Source organism: Lethenteron reissneri, chromosome 11 (genome assembly GCF_015708825.2).
Source record: "Lethenteron reissneri isolate LAM-NWPU_2019-01 chromosome 11, ASM1570882v1, whole genome shotgun sequence".
NCBI lineage: Eukaryota > Metazoa > Chordata > Hyperoartia > Petromyzontiformes > Petromyzontidae > Lethenteron > Lethenteron reissneri.
In genome coordinates, this window is record NC_083789.1 from 4,627,845 (window position 1) to 4,651,861 (window position 24,017).

Consider the following 24,017-nt stretch of genomic DNA (forward strand, 5'->3'; position numbering starts at 1 on the left):
CTCGCAGGAGGTCTTGTTGGGCACCCACATCGCGGCGAGCGACGGGGGAATCCTCGAAGCCGTGGCGGACACGATCGTCGGTTTCTTTGGAGAGATGGGGGTCTCCCCCGTGGTGCCTATGGGCGAGCCGCCGTAATAGACAAGCCACGTGGATGTGATGGCAACCTTCAAATGTAGCCACCGCGTCCGGCTTGTTGTTGGGAATTGTGCTGTACCGCTCTCAGATGTGTTTGCTCGGGTTGTTACCGGACGTCGTTGGGTGGTGCGGCATTATCACCGACGTTTCGCCCCGTGGTTGCTGCGAGCTTTTTCACGAACTTACATTTTGCAAAAACACCACGGGAAATTATTTAAAAAATTGCATCCACTAAATTGCAACGGTCCAATGCCTGACGATGTAGAGAGCAGAGCTTTTCAAACTTGGTTTTTAGCCACCGACCACCCAAGCTGCCCCCAACTCCTGGGTGACGAAACGCTTTCATTCAATCTCGTTCACTCATCTCATTCGTTCACCTTTCCCCGTTGTTCAAGCATCGACATTTAGGGGAACCGTCGAACAAAGACGGGCATCGCATCACGCACACACTTCCAGACGCGCTTCTGGGCCGTCTGGAACGTTCTTCCCTCCGATATTACGAAGCCATTGGAGCCGTGCACTTTTACATCCAAATTGAACTTTTTTTATAACCGATTTGCGCGTTAAGTTTGTCGTCTTTTCCCCCACACACATCAGATTAGCACGATTGACTATGTACAGTGCGGAATAAGCTCAACACGTGCACATACATGTTAGCACTCACTGGACTGGCAACTCCACTGATCACCAGTTCGATTCCAGCTCTCGGCAGCTGTAGCAGAAACTGGGGATAGTTTCCGTGTCTGTGAAAGAGCTTTATAGCTCATCGGATTCGTCCGGTCTAAATGACACATTCAGATTCTAATTTGATAGTCATTCCAGAATTCTGGTCACCCAGTTTTGCAGACCCGTCCCAATCGGACATCTGTGGAGAGCTTCGTAGGCTCAATGGATTCCTCCAGCCGAACGGAAGTTTCTGTATGAAATGGACACATCACAGCGAGTCCATCGGCTGGTCGAGTGTGGTGGGGTAAAGTGTGGGTACTCACATCGCTTCTGGGACGTCTGGTCAGCGTATGCTGGTTGGCCAATCAAACACACTCTCTCGAGAGAGAGAGAGAGAGACTACCTGGAGCTCTCTGGCGAAGACCTTTCTACCGGGAGTGGCATTGCAAGAAAATAATGAAAGCTGCACATTATATAATATTATGACTTAATTTTATTTAAAAAAAAATATCCCGATCTTCTTTGGGTCACACATTTACAGGTGTGACTTCATTCACGTTCTGCTCAGCTGCTCAGCGCGGGTTGATCAAGGCAAGTGCCGATGATCACCTCGCCACTGACATCAGTCGTCGCTGGCATTGAAATTCGCATTGCCCCGAGGTTCATAGCGCAGTGCGCTAACCGCTGCACCACGAATCCCTCCCCTTGCCACAACCTATAGAGAGCCTAACAAATCATTGCTTTGGTGTGGTGGCTAAAATGCGATCAATTTTCAGCTTCTACCGTCTATAGCAAAGAAACAAATCTCATTAATTCATAGAACGGTTAATTTAATGCACTTTTTAGAGCACGCATCAGCACACCCCCGTGCAGTTATCTAAATGTGTTTTAAATTAATTAGCCATTTGCTCTGCTTAAACTGTAAAAGGGATGATCCTAATTGAATGCGTAATATAGCCAGGCCGGAATTACTCCGATCACCTGGTAATGAGAGAGTCATTAGTGCAATCGTGCAAAATGTGACGCGTCAGCCCAAAATAAATAAAAAGAGCCGACCCTTGCAAGGTTGTGCGAGACATCGTGCACAGTTGTGGCCGACTGCCTGCCTGCCTGCCCTCCCTGCATTGTGGATGACAAAGCAGGAGGGAGTCGGGGCTCTCACACTGGGTCCGACACTGGCGCGTCGTGCAGTGGTATACTGCCCTCTGCAGACAGCTTAACATCGCACCGTCAACAACAAGAACTAATCTATGTTTTGACTTAAAGCTTTCGTGACTGCAGGAATTCATATTTGTGGGTCTTTCGGTAAAGTCGCGTAGATAGGTTCAAAGAAAGTAACAAAAAAACTACGATGTTTCGATCGCAACACAAGCGGTCGTAAATTTCGATTTAAAGCTTTCGTGACTGCAGGGATTCATCTTCTTGGTTCTTTAGGTAAAGTCACGTAGAAGGGAATTAATAAAATAATAGAAATAAAACATACAATAATTCTCACGACGTTTCGGCCACAACGCAAGCAGCCGTCTTTTACTAGTCACGAATTGGCACGTTCTGTTTACGTGGCGGCGAGTTTAACGACACATTTCTATTTTTTCGCGGTCCAACCCAAAAAAAAAGCTGTGTTATGGATGATATTGATCGCGAAAGCCTACGTGTTAAACCGATGTAGTTTTATTAAGTAAGTAACGATTCAATGAGGATCATCAACAAGTCCATTTTTTACACTCATGATACGTGTGCGTGTGTGAGAGAGAGAAACTCGATTATAATTGATGTACATTACATGCAAGCAATATTCCAATGTGATGTTTAGGATGATGTAGCGAACAAGACTGTACACATGAAACGAACAATACAAAACAAATAGGCTTACACACACGAGACTACAATTATTTATTTCTTGAATAGAAACGTGCTTCCGACTTGTGGGAAACGATCTAAAAAAAAATCACTGGGGAGGAAGCACATTTACAACATTCCCATTAGTTTTCAAGCTTACACGTGACCAAGCGAAGGGAGTATCTCACCAGGATAAGGTAGTGTGTGGCCTGTACGGTGGTGTTGTCACACGAAGCACCGATTAGTTTGGAGTCACACGGGTCGCGGTTTCCATGGGATATCTACCAAAGGACTAAACGATGCATCATCGGGCTTAACCGTAAATTGACGTTCGCCAAATCTGCAGATGCCCCACAAAGCCTTCTGATCAAGTCCCAACAACAGAATTACTTGGAAATTTATAAGAAGAATAAAACACACACACGTTTGTAAAAATAGCTAATAAGCATATAAAACATTACGACGATTAATGTAATGCCGCAGCTGCCACGGGAGGTAGAAAAAAACACTATTTATTAAACCTTCAGAAAGAATGAAAACGCAATAATGCTCGTCTGCATTATTGAAGATAACAAATGACCACGCTCTCAGCACTTCACAGGAGAGAGAGAAAAAAAAATCCCTCAATTTATTATAGCGTAAGATAGTTGTGGATCGGCACAATTACGAAACGCCCCGGTCGCGTTCCATGTATTCTTTGCGTTATTACGCAAGCAGCCGTAAATCAAAACGAACGTGGGTGACTCAAAGCGTTTTAAGACCCCAGGACAGCCCCCCCCCCCTCCTTCTCAAAACAATATTGGTTGTCAGTTCGATTGTGCCCCCCCTCTTGAGGCAAGCGGCGCGGGCTCTGCAAGACACACGGTGATCGGGTTATATTTGGCGAAATGTTAACTACCTCGCCTGGTATACAGGAGGGTCATGGGTGCGATCCCAACGCCTGTAGATTTGGAATTTGGATGCTCTCCCCGTGGTCGTGTTGATTTTTCTCCGAGGCCTCCGGTTCCCCTACCCGCCCCCCTCCCCCACCACATTTAGAATATTTGGCTGCTCTACATGTCCACGTGATAAGCCACTCGATTGAGTTTTTTTTTTTGGGCCTTACCTGGTCAAATGAAAGTAGTTTAGGTGATTCTAGATTTGAAGCTTTCGTGACTGCAAGGATTCATATTCTTAGGTTTTTTTCGGTAAAGTCACGTCGGTAAAAATGTTACATTAATAAAAGTAAAATAAAAAATAAAATAAAAATCACGACATTTCGGAGGCAACACAAGCTTCCGTCTTCAGGTGGAACCGTCACAGCACGATAGCTGTATCAAGTAAATGAGAGATTCCAAGAGCTACTACCCCGTATATATACCTCTTGGAATCTCTCATTTACTTGATACAGCTATCGTGCTGTGACGGTTCCACCTGAAGACGGAAAGCTTGTGTTGCCTCCGAAACGTCGTGATTTTTATTTTATTTTCATTTATTTTACTTTTATTAATTTTTACCTAAGAATAGCTTAGGTGATATATTTTTACACGATTTTTAGGTACAACCTCGATTTTAAAAAAAAAACGTTTGCTGACCATGCTGAAGCATCACAATTGATGTGCGCAATTAAAGAGGTGGATTTAAAATTGGCAATTTAAAAGCCGACTGTTTCACAGGTCATAGAACGTCACGCAGCGTTGGCCGTGTTTATTTATTTATTTATGAAGACATCACCCCCCCTCCCTCCCCCAATATTTTTTTAAGTCACCGTGTTTTACCACCTGGCATTGTAGTGGGGGAAAAAAAAATCTATTTTCTAATTATAGGTCGAAGGAGATGGGAGGGGGGAGATAAGACTGCACACCGCGCGCGCGTGAACATGCGGGCAATCCAAAGCTCCATCTTAATTACAGCCCTGATTAATAGCCCTAAATCATCCCGTGTATACGACGTGCTAATAAAGCCGTTTGTTTTATCTCTTGTAAAATACTGATCTCATTTTTTTCTGTTACCTATATAAAAACAAAGACGGGGATTGCAAAGAGCGCAAGTGCACTGCCCATTTTTTTTGGTAAATAAATCATTCATGGGCAAAGGAGACATATTTGGGGGTGGGGGCATGGGGGGGGGGAGTTGATTGTAGTGGTTGGTTCATCTTCAGGGAGATTTAATTCAATAAATCCACAACCCACCAGCACACCTATACTGAAAAATATATACACACACACACAAAGTCAATGATCCCCCTTCCTCTATAACAAACTGTTGGGGCAAGTGCTGTTAGTAGTGACACCTATGAAGGCAGGCACGGCACACGAGAGGGTGGGTGGCCAGCACCACGCCCGGCCGCCTTTGTCTCCCTACCAAAGACAGATCCATCCCCCTATCGCCTTAACAAAATATTGGGGAAAGTGCCGTTAGCGAGTAGCAGCACCTATGAAGGCAGGCCACGGCACACGAGAGGGTGGGTGGCCAGCATCACGCCCGGCCGCCTTTGTCTCCCTACCACACGCATTACCCGCTTTAGAGCTACGTAGGCGATAAGCCAAAGCCAAAGAGGAGCTCGCGCGCACATCGACGATGACTCATCCGTAAATTCATTTCGTGATCACACAAAAAACATTTGCAAAGCCATTGCCACGCGAAATTGAACCGGGTTGCCTTGAAGAAGAAAAAAAAACAACCCCGCAGAACAACGATAAAACACGACGACAGCTTTGAGTGGGTCTGGTTGTAGAACAAACAAGCGATTTGCAGCACGGCAAAACGTTCATGCGTTTCCCTGAAGCGCTCAGCGATGCCATCTGCGGAGTACGCTCCGCACAGCAGGAGGAAGGGGGGGGGGGTAACACACAGCAGAGGGTAACGATTGTCGCTGCGTAGCTTTGCTTTCGCGAATGCAATTATTGTGCGCGGACACCCTCGGCGCTTACCGGCGCCCCTCCGTGCAAAAAAAATCGAATGCTCGAACACGGCCCTTGCCGATGGTTCAGAAAGGTGGCGGTGATAAATGCACCTGTGATGTAGAAGTTGTCGTGACTGCACGAATCCATACTCTTTGGTTCTTTCGGTAAAATAAATCTAGATTGAACCACCTCTACGGGGAGGATTTCCACATATCTGTTAGAGCTTTTAACAGACAACGGGACAAGAAGGCTCAGGTGCATTGACAAATGTTGACACTCCGACTGATGCTCCTCCTGCTGTTGTGGAGTGACTCATGCAGCCAGCTATGGCTGCAGGGTTTGGTAGTACATGTTGTTTACGTCGTTTATTGTGAAAATTCGGTCACAGTTCCTATGACCACTGTTTCGTTGCTTTTATGGCTTTATTTTGGTGATTTTTGAAACGTTTTTCGGTTTGGCCATGTTTGTTTGTTGTAGTACAGAGTTAGACTGATGGCCTTAATCTAAGTTGTCTTGTGGTTGTTGTTTGAGTTGCATCCCACTGGGATTTTTGCACACAGCGTTGGTGTACGGTGCTTTTAAAAATCCTTTATATTAAGTTCGCTTGCTTGCTTGCGTGCTTGCTTGCTTGCGACCGTGCAAATCTTTCGGTCGTTTTTTTAACCCACTTCCCGTTATCCAATCGAGCTGACATTTTGCACACAGACTCGTTGTGCGAGACAATTAATGTTCGTGAAATTTTTTTTCCAAAATTTTACACTGTTTAGGGAAAACTAATTAAATATTTAATTACCAATTGCTTAATGCTGGCAGACAATCATCTGACCCATAGGTGGCAGCCATCTCAAGCCAGAGGACAAGAGGACTCTAGCCGCCACACATATAAAGGATTTAGAGTGAAAAACTTTGTTTTTACGGGTTAATTTTTTCTGCAATATTTTGCTGTCTTTTCTTGGATTTTCTGTTTGCACATAGTCACTTTAAGATGTTTTCTTGTTCATGTTTTTGTTTTTTTGTTTGTTGCGGTTGCACCCGATTCAAGAGCCGAATGGCTCACAGGGCTATACCTAATAAATGAAACTTGAAGCTAATTGTTTATTGCTGGGGTTGTTTCCACCTGATGACGGGCACTTGTGTTGCGCCCGAAACGTCATGATTTTATTTATTTTATACCTACGTGACTTTACCGAAAGAACCAAAGAGGATGTAGAAGTTGTGCACGGAAGAAATACGTTGAAGAAAAAACACAAATGTCGCATTTCACGATAATGGTTTTGTCCATGAGGTTTTTTTGGGGGGTGTTTGATCGCGTAAATATAAGCGTGTCGTTAACCCCTGCCACCATCCGACACAGCCAACGAGTCGGGTTTGTCACGTAAACAGAACGTGCCAATTCGCGACTCGTACAGCACGCCGGTGTGTATTGGAGAGTAAACCCACAACATTTACAAGATTGTAAATGCACTCGGATTCATTTGCTCTCCAACACACCAGTGTGCTGTACTCGTGACGAATTGGCGTGTTCTGTTTACATGACAAACCTTACTAATTGGCCGTGTCGGGTGGTGGCGGATTTCACGACATTTATATTTACGCGATCTAAGCCTACTGCGTGTTACATTAAACCAACAACATTAACAACTCGAGTACGACGTTTTTCGCCGCTAATTACAACCAGCATCATCAGGCGCATATCCAGATTTGTGAAGAAATCCTCCTTCTGTGTCAGTCTTAAATTGACAGCAGATAAACGAGATGCTCGTCACTTGTGAGATGATCACGTGTGAAGACCAGAGGGGGAGGGGTGGGGGGGGTTAATATATTCATATAAATTACGATGGATATTATTTTCCAGTGATTTTGGTTCGCAACTTGGGAATTCCGCCGCAGTGCCTAGCAGCAGCAAGTCGCGTTTCCGACGTTCACAACGCGTTCGCTAGAAACTACTAAAGCATCCCACTTTAAATGCCCATCTTCCTTTCCACGGCATCGTGCCGTGAGCATCCGATTAGCATTTGCAAGGACGCATTAGAGCCGCTGTTACTCCGAAGCGGGCTGTCGGTATGACCGCGATCTTCAATCTCGAAGGCAGTTCAACAAATAAAATAAAGTTTATTTCAGGATACCGTTTCACCGGAGTGGATATACGTGCTTGTTTGCACGCGTGGCAGGGGCTATAGAACACGTGGCTATCGTTCACGTTTAAGCATTACACCTTCATATATTTTTTTTACACGAATGGTGAGAGAATAAATATCACTCGTCACCAATTGTTTTTTATTTGGCTTGGGGCCGAGAATTGGGAGCGGGAGCGCCGAAAAAAAGAGGGTGGTGGGGGGTGGAAGGAAAAAAAACCCCGTAAAAACAAAGTTTTCTCACACGCGCCCTTAACATGAGTAGAATGTCGTGAGCGCATTGGGTGTGTGCGCAACACGCAGAGGCGCCTACCAGCGACAGACTCACGGCTCAGCCCAAGCACACGCGCACACACATCCCGTTCGTCAAAAAAAGAACAAGTATAACCCGTAAAAACTAAGTTTTTCACTATAATTCCTTTATATGCGTGGCGGCTAGAGTCCTCTCGTCCTCTGGCTTGAGATGGCTGCCACCTATGGGTCAGATGATTGCCTGCCACCATTAAGCAATTGGTAATTAAATATAAAAAAAAATCCTAAAAAGTGTAAAATTTTGGGGAAAAAAATTTCACGAAAATAATTTGTCACGCACAACGAGTCTGTGTGCAAAATGTCAGCTCGATTGGATCACGGGAAGTGGGTTAAAAACGACCGAAAGATTTGCACGGTCGTAAGCAAGCAAGCAAGCAAGTTAACTTAATATAAAGGATTTAAAAACGTCTGCCTGCTCTCGACAAACCACGTCAATCGTTGCGCATCCGGACCAGGAGTGGCAACGACCTCGATTCAGCTCTGCAAATCGGATGATGAGCTTACGTGCAGCTAATGGTCGCACGCGTTTCGTTCAAAGCACGATCAAGTGAAGGAATTAAGGGCCGGCTTCTCAATAATATAAACAAGGGAGGCACGTAGTCCGTGAGGCGGAAGGGGGGGGGGGGCAGGGCAAAATCACGCCGTGGGCTCCCCCAAGGCGCTGGGCCTGGGGCGGTCGACCCGATTCGTGTACATCAGACGCGTTGTGTTTGCATGCTTGTTATGCAGATGTAAGCAAGCGTCTTATATTACGGTAGATGTTTCGAGGCTGCATTAGTCTCACCCGCACCAGAAGTCACACACACACATTTCTATCGTCTACAGAGGAAACTTACCTTCGCCGACGGTCCAAAATTGTACAATTCATTCTCGGACGATGCCTTCGTTGTGTAGTTTGGTTTACTGCGATATGAATAATCTTGCCAACAAAGTAAGCAATGCGCTCAGCGCACACACATCACGTTGCGATCCTACATGATGACGATTGTTTTTTTTGCACATGATACGAAACGTGTATTTCTAGTCGTATAACAATTACATTCAATTAATACACGTGCGCGTGTGTGTTCAATGAGCGGGGGTGTAGCGGTTATCGCGTTGCGCTAAGAACCCGGCCACCTGAGTTCGATTCCCGCTCACAAACAACACTGAACAGTTCCTGGGCCTCCCCTAGGTCGGCTCAGCCTCAAAACAAGTACCTCGCGCAGTGTGTAAACATCGCCGCTGGGGAGACAAAGGCGGCCGGGCGTGGCGCTGGCCACCCCCCCCTCGTGTGCCGTGCCGGCCTTCATAGGTGCTCGCTAACAGCACTTGCCCAACAGTCTGTTACGGCTATACGGGGGGTCTTCGTCTTTGTTTAATGACCGAAATCTCCCCGGCGATTGGCAGTGTGACTCATCGTGTTCCTAATTCAATGAGAGGCACGTGGTTAAGACGGTTAGCTCGATTATTAATTAGAAACGACATTCTTTCTTTCAAACACAAAGTGGTATCGTCACGAGATGGATAAATGCGTCAAATATTTTTCTTGCGTAAAGCTCACATTCTCGATCTCGTCGGATCTCGGCCGCTCTTCGTATACGATTGGGTCTGGATAATTAGCGATTGGATAGGGTGACCACCTTGGGTATAACAGTTGTTGCGTAGGCCGCTGTTTCAGGGTAACAAAGGTCAGACACAGTACGCTGCTGAAGTGCTGACATTTATTTTTTTAACTCTAAACAGGAATGAGTTAGTGACGAACGATATGTACAGATGCGCCCACGTGTACACAACATACTGTGTGTACCGTCTACACAACATACTGTGTGTACCGTCTACACAGCATACTGTGTGTACCGTCTACACAGCAGTGCTTCTTAAATTGGGGTGCGAGACGCTGCCAGATTTGTTTGGCAGGTAAATGATCGAAACAAATTAAACACGGGCACGTAAAAAACAAATACTTTGTTTAATAAAAACCCTATGTATGTATTAATATTATTTAAAAAATACTGTGATGAAGGTTTAGAACCACTGGTCTAGAGTGTGGCATTTACAGACGCATCCTCTTGAAATCCCGTGGATAAATTTTAGAGGCAACAACATGTTTCTACGTAGGGCTTTCACGACCAATTTTACGATTCGTAATTTGTTTATTTTGGAGTTTGATGGTCGTGTATGTACAATGCCAATTCAACTCTAATCGTTCACATAGCTAATCGAATCAAGTTGTCACCTCATTGGCAAACGTGCCAGCTGATTTGGTTTTTCAGATGTAAACACGTGTAAAAAAATATTAACCACTTTTAAAAAACTAAAGGAAATTAATACAGTGTACAATACCGTGCGTTAATGTTGTATATGAAACATTTTCACATTCTGTATATGTATAATGTGCATACTGTATTTTAAAAAAGGGGCATCAGTCATGAAAGTAGCTGCCAAGAGTTCAAATGACTGGATTTAAGATTTGCCTTTTGCGTCTTTACAGTTATTATTGGTGTACCGCAAAAAATGGAGACTATTCAAGAATAATTCTGATTCTAAATAGATTGTACATTTCCAAATGTATTCATACAGAAATATCGTAAAACCTCGTACATACATGCACGCACGCACGTGTCTTTGAACACCAAGTGAGTTCACTCCCGACAGACGAGCTCACACTAATTAGGGTCGTTGAATGATTTAAACCGGTGAAACCTGTCGACGTTTTCAGAATCAACGACCTCGTTCAAGAAAAATTAACCCGTAAAAACAAAGTTTTTCACTATAAATCCTTTATATGCGTGGCGGCTAGAGTCTTCTCGTCCTCTGGCTTGAGATGGCTGCCACCTATGGGTCAGATGATTGCCTGCCACCATTAAGCAATTGGTAATTAAATATTTTTTTCCCCTAAAAAGTGTAAAATTTTGGAAAAAAAATTTCACGAAAATAAATTGTCACGCACAACGAGTGTGTGCAAAATGTCAGCTCGATTGGATCACGGGAAGTGGGTTAAAAGGCGACCGAAAGATTTGCACGGTCGTAAGCGCGCCAGCAAGCAAGCAAGTGAACTTAATATAAAGGATTTTAAAAATCCGGTCACCGTCGGAATTAAAGTCACGAATGCAACTGATTGGCTCGCGCGCGGACGTACAAACCGCATGGAGGATATCGTCACCGCGTGGTATGCCTTTGCCCTCGCGCTGAAATTTTCACAACCTTGGGGTGTCTGTGCATGCAGATCCTTTCAGAATATGGCAACTTTCTATCGCATCGTTTGACTCCGCGTGTACTATCCCGCACCTCCAATCAGCACGGTCGGCTACGTACGGTGCGAATAAAGTTCAACATACATGCATGCATGCGTGCTTTCAGGCTACCTGTTGACGTGTAAATATAAAAGGCGCAGTCCTGAGAAAGGTCGCTCACGCTACTGCCGGCGAAAGAGCCTCCACGAGACGGAGATCTCGAGCTTTCCCTCCCATCGGATGTTTCGGCCTACTCGTTTATCTCGGAAGAGGTGGAAGTGCCCCACGCTTCATCCCACCGCACGCGACCTGCAGGTCGATCGCAGCGCGCGTGTTCGTACTGGGGTAGAGGGAAAGTCAATGTGATTTCTCGCCGCTCAAACGAACAATTAGGGTGGTGGCTCGTCCGTTGACAGCCCTGAGCCATTGGCGAGAAATCCACATTGCTATGGCACAGATGAAAGAACAAAAAACACTGGCGCCGAGTCAACTTCGAGTGGTTCGCTCCACGTGGACAGAGGCGAGGAGGGGGGGTCGTTGGGCGCAAGAAACATCTTCCCCGGATGGTTTCGACGGTCCGACTCGCGCTCCGCGTGCGTGCCCTGAAAACGCCCCGCGGTCCAAGCCCAACGCGCGAGCCCAAGTTCTCGCTCGTCACGTGGGCTTCACGTGAACGACGCACGTGTCCGCCGGGACTGCGAGCGCGGCCGCGGCACTGTTCTCTCCCGCGGCGTCAGTGGGGTCTTTCTCCTCGCTCGATGTGATGATGAAGACGATGGAGCTGGAGCTAAAGGTGACCTTCTTCTTGGGTCGCGTGGCGTCGCGCTGCCGCGGGTGGCGCTGCGACTGCGGGCACACGATGCCCACTCGGCTGAGGTTGGACCTCCAGCGCAGCGTGAAGAACATCGTCCGCAGGCAGCGGCAGAACTGTGGGTGGAGCGGCGGGTTAGCAACGAGAGCCGCCGGGAGAGCCGAGTTCGATTCCCGCTCACGGCCACCAACAGCGGTGACGATTGCTCCGCCTAGGTCGACTCGGTCTCAAATGAGTACCTGGAGCGATGCGTAAATGTTGCAACGAGGGAGACAAAGGCGGCCGGGTGTGGTGCTGGCCACTAATATTGGCTATGATCAGGAACCGACACTGCACGCATACAGCAGCATGGACGGGTGGTGCTTTTTCTGTAGTATTTCATTGTTTATGTACGTGATGTTTAGATTTGTGTACAATGAATTTTAGGTGTATCTTGTAATGTTATTGTTTGTTGCGGTTGCACCCAAATCAAGAGCCGAATGGCTCACAGGGTAAATCCTAATGAATGAAACTGAAACAACAACTGTGCGCACTATGACATTTTTCATACGTGTGTCTAGTTGATGAAGTAGGGACCGCACAATTTTAATACGTGCATCTATGTGATTGAGCAGTGATCGAGCTATGACATGAAGCAGTGATCAAGCAGAGGCATTTTTTTTATCCAGCAGATGCGATCTTTTTTTCATATATATATATCAGCAACATAAATTCCTATCACACAATTTGTGGATCGAAACAGTCCATTTGGTGGAATTTTGGGCTGTTAGCCGACCCACTGACGACCATTGGCTTCCCTGAGCATGCCCACAATGTATCAGTCATTCTGTCGCGGCCAACGAGCGCTTTTAATGAACCGGCGTTCTGCAGCGTCGCTCTAAGCGAAGTCTACCTACAGAGCTGTCCTTGGGGTGCGCGTGAGAATTGTATTTTATTATTTTTACTTTTTATTATTTTATTATTTCCCTTCTACGTGACTTTACCGAAAGAACCAAGAAGATGAATCCCTGCAGTCACGAAAGCTTTAAATCGAAACTTGTGGTTTAGTTTTAAGGCGTCAGGGGGGCCCACACAGTGCGAATTGCCCTGTGACCCCACAACCCTCCATGGACGGGCCCTGTCTGCCTGTATCCTGTAACAGCGCAGATGTGCATACGATAACACGCAGATTTACGTCCCCCACCCCGCCCCCCCACCCAGTCACCCCCCCAACCCGCCACCCCTCCCACCCCGCCCCCCCACCCAGTCACCCCCCCACCCCGCCACCCCCCCCACCCCGCCACCCCCCCCACCCCGCCCCCCCCCACCCCGCCACCCCCCCCACCCCGCCACCCCCCCCACCCCGCCCCCCCCCCCGCCACCCCCCCCACCCAGCCACCCCCCCCACCCCGCCCACACCCCCCCACCCCGCCACCCTTTTAAGTCGTTTCGCAAATACGTCATCACTTTATGAATACCACTTCCCGATTTTCGTCGCCTCTCAACTCGCGCTCACGTCGCCGGCAGCATCGTCCGTTCTCGTGTCCATAAGCCCTCGAAGCCTTCGCGCCTCCACCCACCCTGTACATCGCTTTGATGTTACGTCGTTTCGATATACATCATATATACAACAACAAAAACGTTGCCGCACGCACGTACGTTGCCGCTCATGAGCAGGAAGAGCAGCGGGTTGCACACGGCGTTGGACTTGGCGAGCAGGGAGGGCACGATGGAGACGGGGGAGGTCACCAGGTGCTCGAGCCCAGAAGCCACGAGCAATGAGGCGACGGCGTAGGGCGACCAGCACAGCAGGAAGAGCAGCATCATGAGCAGGCACACGGCGGAGACTTTCCTCTCGGAGCACCGAGCCTTGAGCACCTGAGGGGCCTCCAGGACCTCCAGCTTGCGGAACTGCGCGGTAGGGCACAGCGGGCGGGGGGCAGAGAGGGCATGGAGTTTTCTTTTTTGCGCGAACACTGCAATCGGCGTCACGATGTGTTTTTGGCTGCGGTCGGTGTCGTTGTTTTAGGCGAGTACAAAGATTTTTCGATTTAAAGCTTTCGTGACTGCAGGGATTCATCTTCTTGGTTCTTTCAGAAAAGTCACGTAGAAAGTAAATAATAAAATAATGATAATGAAACATAATAAAAAATAATTCTCACGACGTTTCGGCTACAACGCAAGCAGCCGTCCTCAGGTGGTGTTTCATTCTTCACCTGAGGACGGCTGCTTGCGTTGTAGCCGAAACGTCGTGAGAATTATTTTATTATGTTTTATTTTTATTATTTTATTATTTACCTTCTACGTGACTTTACCGAAAGAACAAAGAAGATGAGTTCAAAGATGCCAAAAGGAGTCTCGACCGCTGGGTATCGACCCCTCCCAGCGAGGTGTTCAGCACAAGTGGACGGTCACTCGGAGTCGTTGCGATGTCTTTAACTTGAGTTCAATTCGCGCCTTTGCCCTTATTTCCCTGGCTCTCAAGGGTCGTCCCGAGCGTACAACTTCGCAAAGCCTCTCTGTGCACTCTTCAGCCTCCTCTCTCTCTCTCTCTGTGAAATGTTTCCAATCAACACATCTTCGACAACCGCCGATCGTCTTATCGATACATCGTGCGCCTGTCCAAGCGCACATATCAGGATGATTAGAGGCTAAACACAAACATGGGATCAGTTCCAGGAATTACAAACCCTCACCCCCCCCCCCCCCCTCCTGCGTCTTGTAGTCTTTTTTGGGGGTGGTTAGATCGCATAATTGTAAAATGTGTCGTAAACCCACTTACACCCGACACAGGAAATGAGTAAGTTTTGCCACGTGGAGTATAACGTGCCAATTCGTCGCTACTTCAGCACCACACCGGTTCTGTGTTAGACGGCAAACCCACAAGATTAACAATTTGATGACGCCTGATGCAGCTGGTTGTAATCACCAGCGAAACGTCGTACCCAAATGGTAAATGTTCATGTGGGTTTGCTCTCTGACACACACAACCGGTGTGTAGCAACGAATTGGCACGTTACGTGCCAATTAGGTTTGTCAAACAGACAAACCTTCCTAAATGTGTTTATCAGGTGGAGGTGGGCTTGCAATACATTTCACATTTATGCGATCTAACCCAACAACAACAACAACGAAAACACAATATTAGTCGCGAAAGCCTTAGGGGCCGTCCATAAATGACGTCACGCGATTTTGGACGATTTTTGACCCCCCCCCCCCCCCCCCCCTAGTCACACGGCGTCAAAAAAAATCTGACCCCCCCTCAAATATGACGTCACAAAGCTCTGCCCCCCCCCCCCCAAAAAAAACATGCTTCAAATCGCTTTAAACTATTGTCATTGTAGTGCGTATTTAATGTGGCGCTGCACTCTGATGTTGTAGGAGTAAACATTTATAAAAAAAAGTCTATTTAATTAAGTAGAACGTGTTGTCTATATTTATTTAAAGTTGCGCATTTTGATGTGACGTCACATTTCTCAAACACCCCCTCCCCCCTCGTCACACATCGTCACAAATATCTAACCCCCCCCCCCCCCCCCAGTGCGTGACGTCATTCATGTACGTCCCTTTACGTGTTAAAAATAAAACTCCCACCCACCCTGCGAACGGTCAAGACGATGTTGCCGTAGCAGTAGGTCATGAGCAGCACGGGCATCGCCAGGCAGCATAGGAACAGCAGCAGCGTGTAGGTGCAGTCCGCGCGCCTCCTGGAGCGCCAGTCCACCGAGCAGCCGAGGCGATGCGCCTCCAGCGCGTAGCGGTTCCAGCCCACGGTGGGCGGCGAGGCCCAGGCGAGGGCGTACATCCAGGTGCCGAGGGCGGCGCGGAAGCTCCATGAGAGGTCGAAGGTCGCGTCGTCCGAGTTGGTCAGGCGCGCGTTGCGCTCCCACGCCAGCGCGCTCAGCGACGCGATTGAGACGAGTCCTGGCGACAAACGAAACGGACCCCCCAGGGTTTCACAGTGGCCGTCGGCTGTGGCGACCGATTGAGTGTGATGGAGAGGAGGGGGTGGGAGGTGGGTGGGTGGGGGTACCTGGGTCTCCCCTCTTTGTCGAATTGAATCCCCTACCCTCGACTGTCTTACCAGACAACCCGTGCCCGATGCCAAACGCTACACTCTTATTCACCTTGGTTACTTCACACTTTTGGATGGTTTTTTTCTTCTTCTATTAATGGAATTAACAATTTGTAAATGAACACGTTGCGATGATATGTGTTTGTTTCACACACGATTGGTAGTAATACACACAGTTGTCACGTGACCTGCCGGCGCCTACGTTGAATTACCTACAGCATTTATCATCATGTTCGAGTAGGCATTTTAACTGTTAGAGAACATATTCTTGGTTCTTTCGGTAAAGTCACGTAGAAGGGAAATAATAAAATAATAAATATAAAACAATAAAATTATCACGACGTTTCGACTGCAACACAAGCAATCATCATCAGGTGTGAAAACCACAGCAAGAAAATCTAAAAAAGTGGCGTTTTTTTCTTAACGGTAGCACCACGGACAGCAACTGGCGGTTGTTCAGACGGACGAGTCCATCTATGCTCGGAACGGAGGGGGGAGAGAAGGAGAATACGTGACTTTACCAATAAAAACAAGAATATGAATCCCTGCAGTCACGAAAGCTTTAAATCGAAATGTTAGGGAACAATATATAAGTTTAGAGTGGGGTGGGGGGGTGGGGCATCACAATCTGAGGCCGCGGTCTGTAACCCCTCAAGAAACAACACCGTCGAACAAAGAGGGTCACGGCATTGCGCGGCGCTTTCAGGTGCGCTTCTGTGACCGTCTGGAACGCTCTCTTCCTTCCGATATTGGCAAGCCACCGTGGAGCTCCGGCACTTTTAAATCATCTCGATCGAAAAATCCATGCCATCAGAAATGTTTTTTGTGTTTACTTTGATTTGTCCTTCCCCGGCGCGGCTGGCTACGTACGGCGCGAAAGAAGTTCAACACACATCATGCATTCGTACAAGGAACTGCGTTATACCAGCGCAGAAGATGGGCAAAGTACTGTTGGCAAACCACCATGAGAGTCAGGGTAGGGCATCGGAGTGGGCAGCAACTCCCCCACCCCCTGTTGTACCCCCCCCACCCAGCGCCGATGTTGACATTCCACAGCAGGCGTCGTATGCACTCTACGCGTGTTCGGAACTTCTTTCGCACCGCACGTAGCCAACCGTGCCAATCGGAGGTGCGGGGGAATGACGAACGAACCGAACACATTTCGATTTAAAGCTTTCGCGACTGCAGGGATTCATCTTCTTGGTTCTTTCGGTAAAGTCACGTAGAAGGGAAATAATAATTATTGTTTTATTTTTATTATTTTATTACTTCCCTTCTACGTGACTTTACCGAAAGAATCAAGAAGACCCGACCACACAAAATCAGTTCTAACGACATGAGTTTTCAATTTGGACGATTTAAAAAATACGTAGCTCCCAGTGACTGCCCTAAAATCGGAAGTAAGGGCAGCAGTGATGACGCTTCAACTTTGACGCACGACTGCACGATGACGCTAACGTCTACAAACATCCGCGCGGCAACGGCGGCTGACTTCGAAGACACGCACGGCGAATGTCACACCGAACAAAGTGTTGGCGAATCCGTCCCAGATGCAGGCGAGGGGCCCCCAGCTCCAGCCGTGCCCCACGCAGGCCCCCAGCGAGAGACCGCTGCCTGACAACGAAACCAGCAGGTCGCTCAGGCTCATGTTGGCCACCAGGAGGTTGGCGGGCGTCCGCAGCCTCTGTAGGAAGACGGCGGTGGGAGGGGAGGGGGATGGGGATGGGGATGAGACGCGCACACGAGACGCACGGGACACCGCATCGACGCATCGAAGGGGAAGTTAAGGGGGCCGTCCATAAATGACGTCACGCACATCATTTATGGAGTCAGACATTTGTGACGATGTGTGACGAGGGGGGAGGGGGGGGGTGAGAAATGTGACGTCACATCAAAATGCGCAACTTGAAATAAATATAGACAACACGTTCTACTTAATTAAATAGACTTTTTAATAAATGTGTTCTCCTACAACATCAGAGTGCAGCGGTACATTAAATACGCACTACAATGACAATAGTTTAAAGCGATTTGAAGCATGTTTTATTTTTTTGGGGGGGGGAGCATAGCTTTGTGATGCCGTGTGACGAAGGGGGGGGGTCAAAAATCGTCCAAAATCGCGTGACGTCATTTATGGACGGCCCCTTAAATGTACGTGTGCAGAACGTTTTCGCAGCGTACGTAGCCAACCGTGCTAAACGGATGTGCGGTGCCTTCTGCTAGGTAGATTTAGCCTCAAATGAGTACCTGGTGCGGTGTGTAAAACATCGACACTAGGGAGACAAAGGTGGCCGGGCATGATACTGGCCCACTCACCCCCTCGTGTGCCGTGCTGGCCTTCACTATAGGTGCTACTCCCTTTGTATTTTTAACTTGTACGCTGAAACTTATTTCGCGCCGTACGTAGCCAAACGCGCTAATGAAAATAATGATCGGCTTTAGCCATTTTCTGGCTATGACACAGGCGGTGTTAAGTCACCTTTTATCGCAAGGCATCAAAAAGTCTGCATTAACCACATAATGTGCTTGTGGTAAAACGTACACACACACAAACAGTGCCGGATTAAGTTAGTGCGGGGCCTGTAGCATGTGTTAGAAAGGGGCCCTAAAAAACACTTAAATATGAAAACAAATTTTTTTTAACTTGCATTGTAAAGTAATTCTATTTTTTCATTTCCTATACAGCCAGATAATACGACAAATCTCTAACCTTAAACCCGCAGTCGTTCATAAAAGTTAAAGGCAGTATAGTACTTTAGTAATAGAGCAAGTGCAGAATCACTGAAACGGAATTTATAGCTTGAAAGCATTTAACGCGGGGCCCTTGAAAGTGCGGGGCCCGTAGCATTTGTAGCTACTTTTGCTCCTAAGCTAATCCGGCACTGCACACAAACCGTGCACTGATAACATATGCATCATCATCATGGGACCTCCTTTGCCAGTACTGCTCGCCCGAGGCGTCGTTCCGTGGCCCAGCACCAGAGGTCGCAACCGGGTACCCGATACCCGTACCCTACCTGATACCCAGCTACCCGTACCCGGCCGGGTAAGGGTACGGGTAGCCGTTTGCGACCCTGGTGCGGCCGGGTACGGGTAAGGAATCAAAACCATATTCTTAGGTTTTTTCGGTAAAGTCACGTAGGTAAAACATTAAAATTAACAAAAGTAAAATAAAATAAAAATCACGACGTTTCGGAGGCAACACAAGCTTCCATCTTCAGGTGGAACCGCCACAGCTCGACAGCTGTATCAAGTAAATGAGAGATTACAGGAGATACCACTCCGATTATATAATGGTTGAGGGGGGGGGAGAGGGGAAGGGGCAGGAATGGCCCACTCTTTATTATTATGGTAAGGTGTGTTGCCTCCGAAACGTCGTGATTTTTATTTTATTTTACTTTTATTAATTTTAATGTTTTACCTACGTGACTTTACCGAAAAAACCTAAGAATATGAATCCTTGCAGTCACGAAAGCTTCAAATCTAGAATCAAAACCAGTTTGCGACCTCTGCCCAGCACCGGCGGTGCGGGACGAGGCCCACGCAGGGGAGGCTGGCCTCGTGGTCTTCCGTGTGCGCGAGCGGTGGGACAACGGCAGGCCTTGAAGGGCACGATCCATCATCGTTCTCAATAAAGCGGTCTCCTTCGCTCGTAAATTGGATTACACGAATGCCCCCACCCCCACCCGCCCGCCGCCCTTCGTCTGTTTAATTGGGCGACATTGATTCATGGGGACTGCGTTCGACTCGCAAGGCTTAGGAGGGGGGTGGGGGGTGTGTGGTGGGGGGGGCTTTCACCTCCCTGATGTAGGTCAAAGAAAAACGTGCGTTTCCTAAAGCACGTCCGCAGCGTTAATCCACCTGTGACGTCTGCCACGTGTTTATGTCGTTTCGCAAATACGTCGTCACTAATAATTCACTGCAGATGTGATAGGTTTTTACCCTTTCAACTGGTACAAAAACTGACACCTTTATACAAGGCATCATGTTTGCAATAACCACAACACAAGCAGTCAAAATGCAAACAAAAAGAAACAACTCTGATAATGATATGCATTGTCCTTGAAGTTGATTGTATCACACCCGAGACAGCTTTTCTTAGAGCCTAGTCTCCATTGGTGTTGGACCAGATGACGCCAATAGGCGTTCAACTCAAAAACAGCGCACTATCAGAGTATTGAGAGCTCGGGGTAAGCATTTACACTGAGACCTCCTTTACCAGTGGCAAAATATAGCAGTAGGTACAGTTGTTTTTGGTTTATGAGTGAAGCTGACAGTTATAATGCTCCATGTATATGTATGCCTTCGTGTAATGATTTGTTCATTATATTCAAGTGGTAATAACACGGACGTGGAATAACTATCAGCTGATTAGTCTCTCATCACACGGACGTAATACGGTAGATCCCCTCTTAACGACGGCAATTGGTTCCACGATGCCGCACGTTCAGTGATTTTGTCGTTGAGCGAGTATATGAGACACACGTGATAGGCTTAATTTGTTCCGATAGCAACGAAAGTTACCCTTTATCACCCAAAAAACGTACTTTATAATATTTTAACAATGGATATGAATACATAAATAGACTAACATTATCAACACATTAAAAGAAACATGGTTAACCAATGGATTCGTCGTTAACAGGGGAATGGTCGGTAAGCGAACATATTTGGCTTTATTGAAGCACTACACTACTATACACTACACTACTATATACGACACTATACACTACACTACACATTGGGCTCTGTGGAGGCCGGTCGTTAAGCTATTAGTCGTTAACAGGGGTGGTCGTTAAGAGGGGCTCTACTCTATACAGAATTGTTCAAAATTAAAAACTAAAATTGTCACAACACATACATAATGTAGAGGGCAACCAATCACATGAGCAAGATGGGTTTAGGAAAGGTTTATCTACATACCATCGACCTCGCGCATACATTCGATAAGAATCTGGAAAAATACAAATTCATATAAATCACCATTACTCGCTGCCTTTTGCAAACTATGAAACGCTATTATAATCTGCAGAGATTATTGCAGGTATTCCATAGAAAAAAAAGTTTAAAAAACCGTACACATTTACAATTAAAACGGCTAGAAAACTTGGCCTGCATAAAATATCAACATGCGCATCAGCAGCGGGCTCTGAAAGACGACACGAGCTTCCCAACAACTGATCGCGTGACATTCCAGCCGACCGATCCACCTCCCCGCTTCCTTCCAGAGTTAGATTTACAAGCACCCACCCACGCACGTTGACGAACCATCGATTGTACAGACACCCGTCACCGTACCTTGAACTTGACGAAGAGCGTTAGCACAAGCGCATTGCAGCAGACGCCCAACAGCGCTATCATCGCCATGGCGAACGTGAGCGCGGTGTACGCCTCCGGGCTGAACGGACCAGCCTTGTCCAGAGAGCCCTCCACCCCCGCGAGCCCGAGCAGCATCGGCGGGGTCGCGTTCACAAAGTGTCCCCTCGTCGCAACCATCGCGGACGGCATCGTAGCAGGGTGTTCGAGGCGAGTGGTAGGGTTGGGCACAAGCCGTCAAAGCGATGTACCGGCGGGGAAGCGGTTGAACAGAGAGAGCAGGCGATGGGAATATTCAACAGCCAGTTTGCCCAAACCAATTCAATTCCTACGGCCGTGTGTGTATATATTTAGAAGCGAGCGTTTCTACTCTACGCCAATGGCAAGTTGAGAAAACACCGCGGTAGAATGGCACCATGAAGCTAGATCAGAATCAATTAATAAGGTTGACAGGGTAACCCTGCAGAGTAAAAGTTGGCATGTCAAGGAATGTTTTGTGTCAATGAGCATCGCACGCTCGCTACTGCTGCCTTAATAAGGCGAGGAAAAGGCACGTAGGCTAGACGCGTCGGCACGGATTGTCACATCAAATCCTTTTAGCAGCAACGCAATGTTTTGAGCGGCATTAATCCAGTGACGATAGAGGTGGTGGGGGGGGGGGGATTAGGGTGCACGCTTGGAAAATAAAATCATATTAACGGCGACATAAATCCTATTGGAACCTAATAATAGATGGGGGGGTAGTGTGTGTACGTCTTAATGTATTCGGGTGCACAAAAATAGGGGTTTTCAGACAGTCCTGTAAACACGCGATTTTACATCAAATGTTTTATTTTCCTACGAGGCCCAACTGTCCAAAGAGTGGAGGTAGAAGGCGCGTGAAATCACATTCGTACCCCGAACACTTGAAGAAATCCGTGTTGGGATTTATAGACCAGGAGATTCAACATATCCGAGATACAAAACCAGCAAAACGTTAGCAATTTGCAAAAAAAAAACACAAATGACAGCGGTCTTGTCTGTGTCTACCGCAGTAACTAGTCACACCAACCCATCTGGCAACTACCAACGCATTAGCTACATGCTCATTCATTACACTTATGAGTATAAACAGAAGCATCAGCATTTCCTGCAAAGAATCCACTTGTCTGTAAAAAAAAAGGAAAACGGATCTACTCAGAATGTGGAATTTCCTCTACTCACTCAGGACAGCCAACGCAGCACTGCCCACATCACTCGATTAAAAACAGGGAGACAACTTCAACATTTCACAAACTTATTTCGAGGTTTAAAATGCAATTGTTATAAGTTGTTATACGTGTCCAGGTTACAAGGTGTAAAACGAATCGCCGATGGCCCTCGATGCTATTCACGTCCAAAATGCGCGCACGAGTCACCATCCAGTCTGGGGATTTCGAGGCCCACAATAGACGGGGTGAGGAAACAGATGGGACTCAAGTGCCGTCTGCTACAGCTTAGCGGGATCAAGGCGGCACACATTAGCACGATTTAGGTTTTCCTCCTGTGCCCTACATTCAGATCCACGGAAATTATAAACAGTGAAATGCACAAAAACTGACCGAAAAGTAAAACCCCGTTTCCGAATGCCTTCCTCAAAACAAGTGTGGAACAGCACTCAAAATTTGCAACTTTGACAAAGTGGAGGAAATTTGTATAGCAACTAATCTCACTGTTTACCTGTACACTGCTTTCGGACCTAAAGTTAACGAATCCCCCAAAAATGGTGGACTTTCCACACCAGAGACTTGAACTTTCAACATTTTGGTCGCAAGTCGGGAACCGTAACCACATTGATAGGACGCCTAAAAGGCCAAAGCGAGCAAATGCCATCACACTGCTGACAATCTTCAGTGCTTGCGTGTTTATCTTCACGATGGTGGTGTGTTGGTAGATATAGCCATGTACATGTTCGTATTGTGAATATTTTAAGGTTGCTTTTCAATGTTGAATCTCTCCAAAGCAAACAGCCAACAATGTTGAACCTTTCCAAAGCAAACCCGATGGGCCATTGGTCACCAGAGGACTCGTGATACCAGTCTTGGTTAATTCTAACACTGCAGGGTCACGTGATTATGCTTGTACGATACGTTTCTCCACCGCTTTCCAAAAGCCATTTAAACGGACAGTAATGCAATTACAGTGAGCTACACGAATCCCAGTGTGGCATTTAAACAAAGAACAGACAGAAAGAACGAGGCAACAGATGCTTTGTAATTTATACATATACTTAAAAAGTATGAAACATGTCAGCATTTGAGTGATCTTTCCATAAACATCAAAAAGTTCATTTAATATAATTTATAGATCGCGATCACTCAACACGCTCAAGAAAGAAAACAGGTGGCAGAATGATTTGGATGGTGGTGGTGGGCATGCAAGGATCGGGGAATGAGAGCGAGCTATAAAGACATGCTTCGGGATCACGAATAGGAAGGGGAGCTATGGGAATGAGTGGAGGGGGTGAGGGACGGGAATAGAACTGGCCATAGAGAGGTCTTAAAAGAGGGGGGGGACTTCATTACATACAAGTTTATTGTAGGAAGGGTGGAAAGATGACCAAAAACATGATTGGATACAAGGAGAGAGTAAACTAGTAAAGAGGGATGGGGGGCAAGGAAGATGAGGCA

The 24,017-nt window shown here is 47.1% G+C and overlaps 1 protein-coding gene across 1 annotated transcript; it reads right to left on the reverse strand.

Moving 5' to 3' along the window:
• Positions 1-11,682: 11,682 nt before the first annotated feature.
• Positions 11,683-22,044, reverse strand: LOC133341298 (opsin-3-like). Its single transcript, XM_061549816.1, has 5 exons — positions 21,352-22,044; positions 17,575-17,737; positions 15,577-15,902; positions 13,638-13,889; positions 11,683-12,115 (listed from the first exon to the last, which is right to left on the reverse strand). Exons 1-5 carry the CDS (start codon positions 21,559-21,561, stop codon positions 11,843-11,845), a joined length of 1,224 nt encoding a protein of 407 aa, XP_061405800.1. The 5' UTR covers positions 21,562-22,044; the 3' UTR covers positions 11,683-11,842.
• Between the last annotated feature and the right edge of the window lie 1,973 nt (positions 22,045-24,017).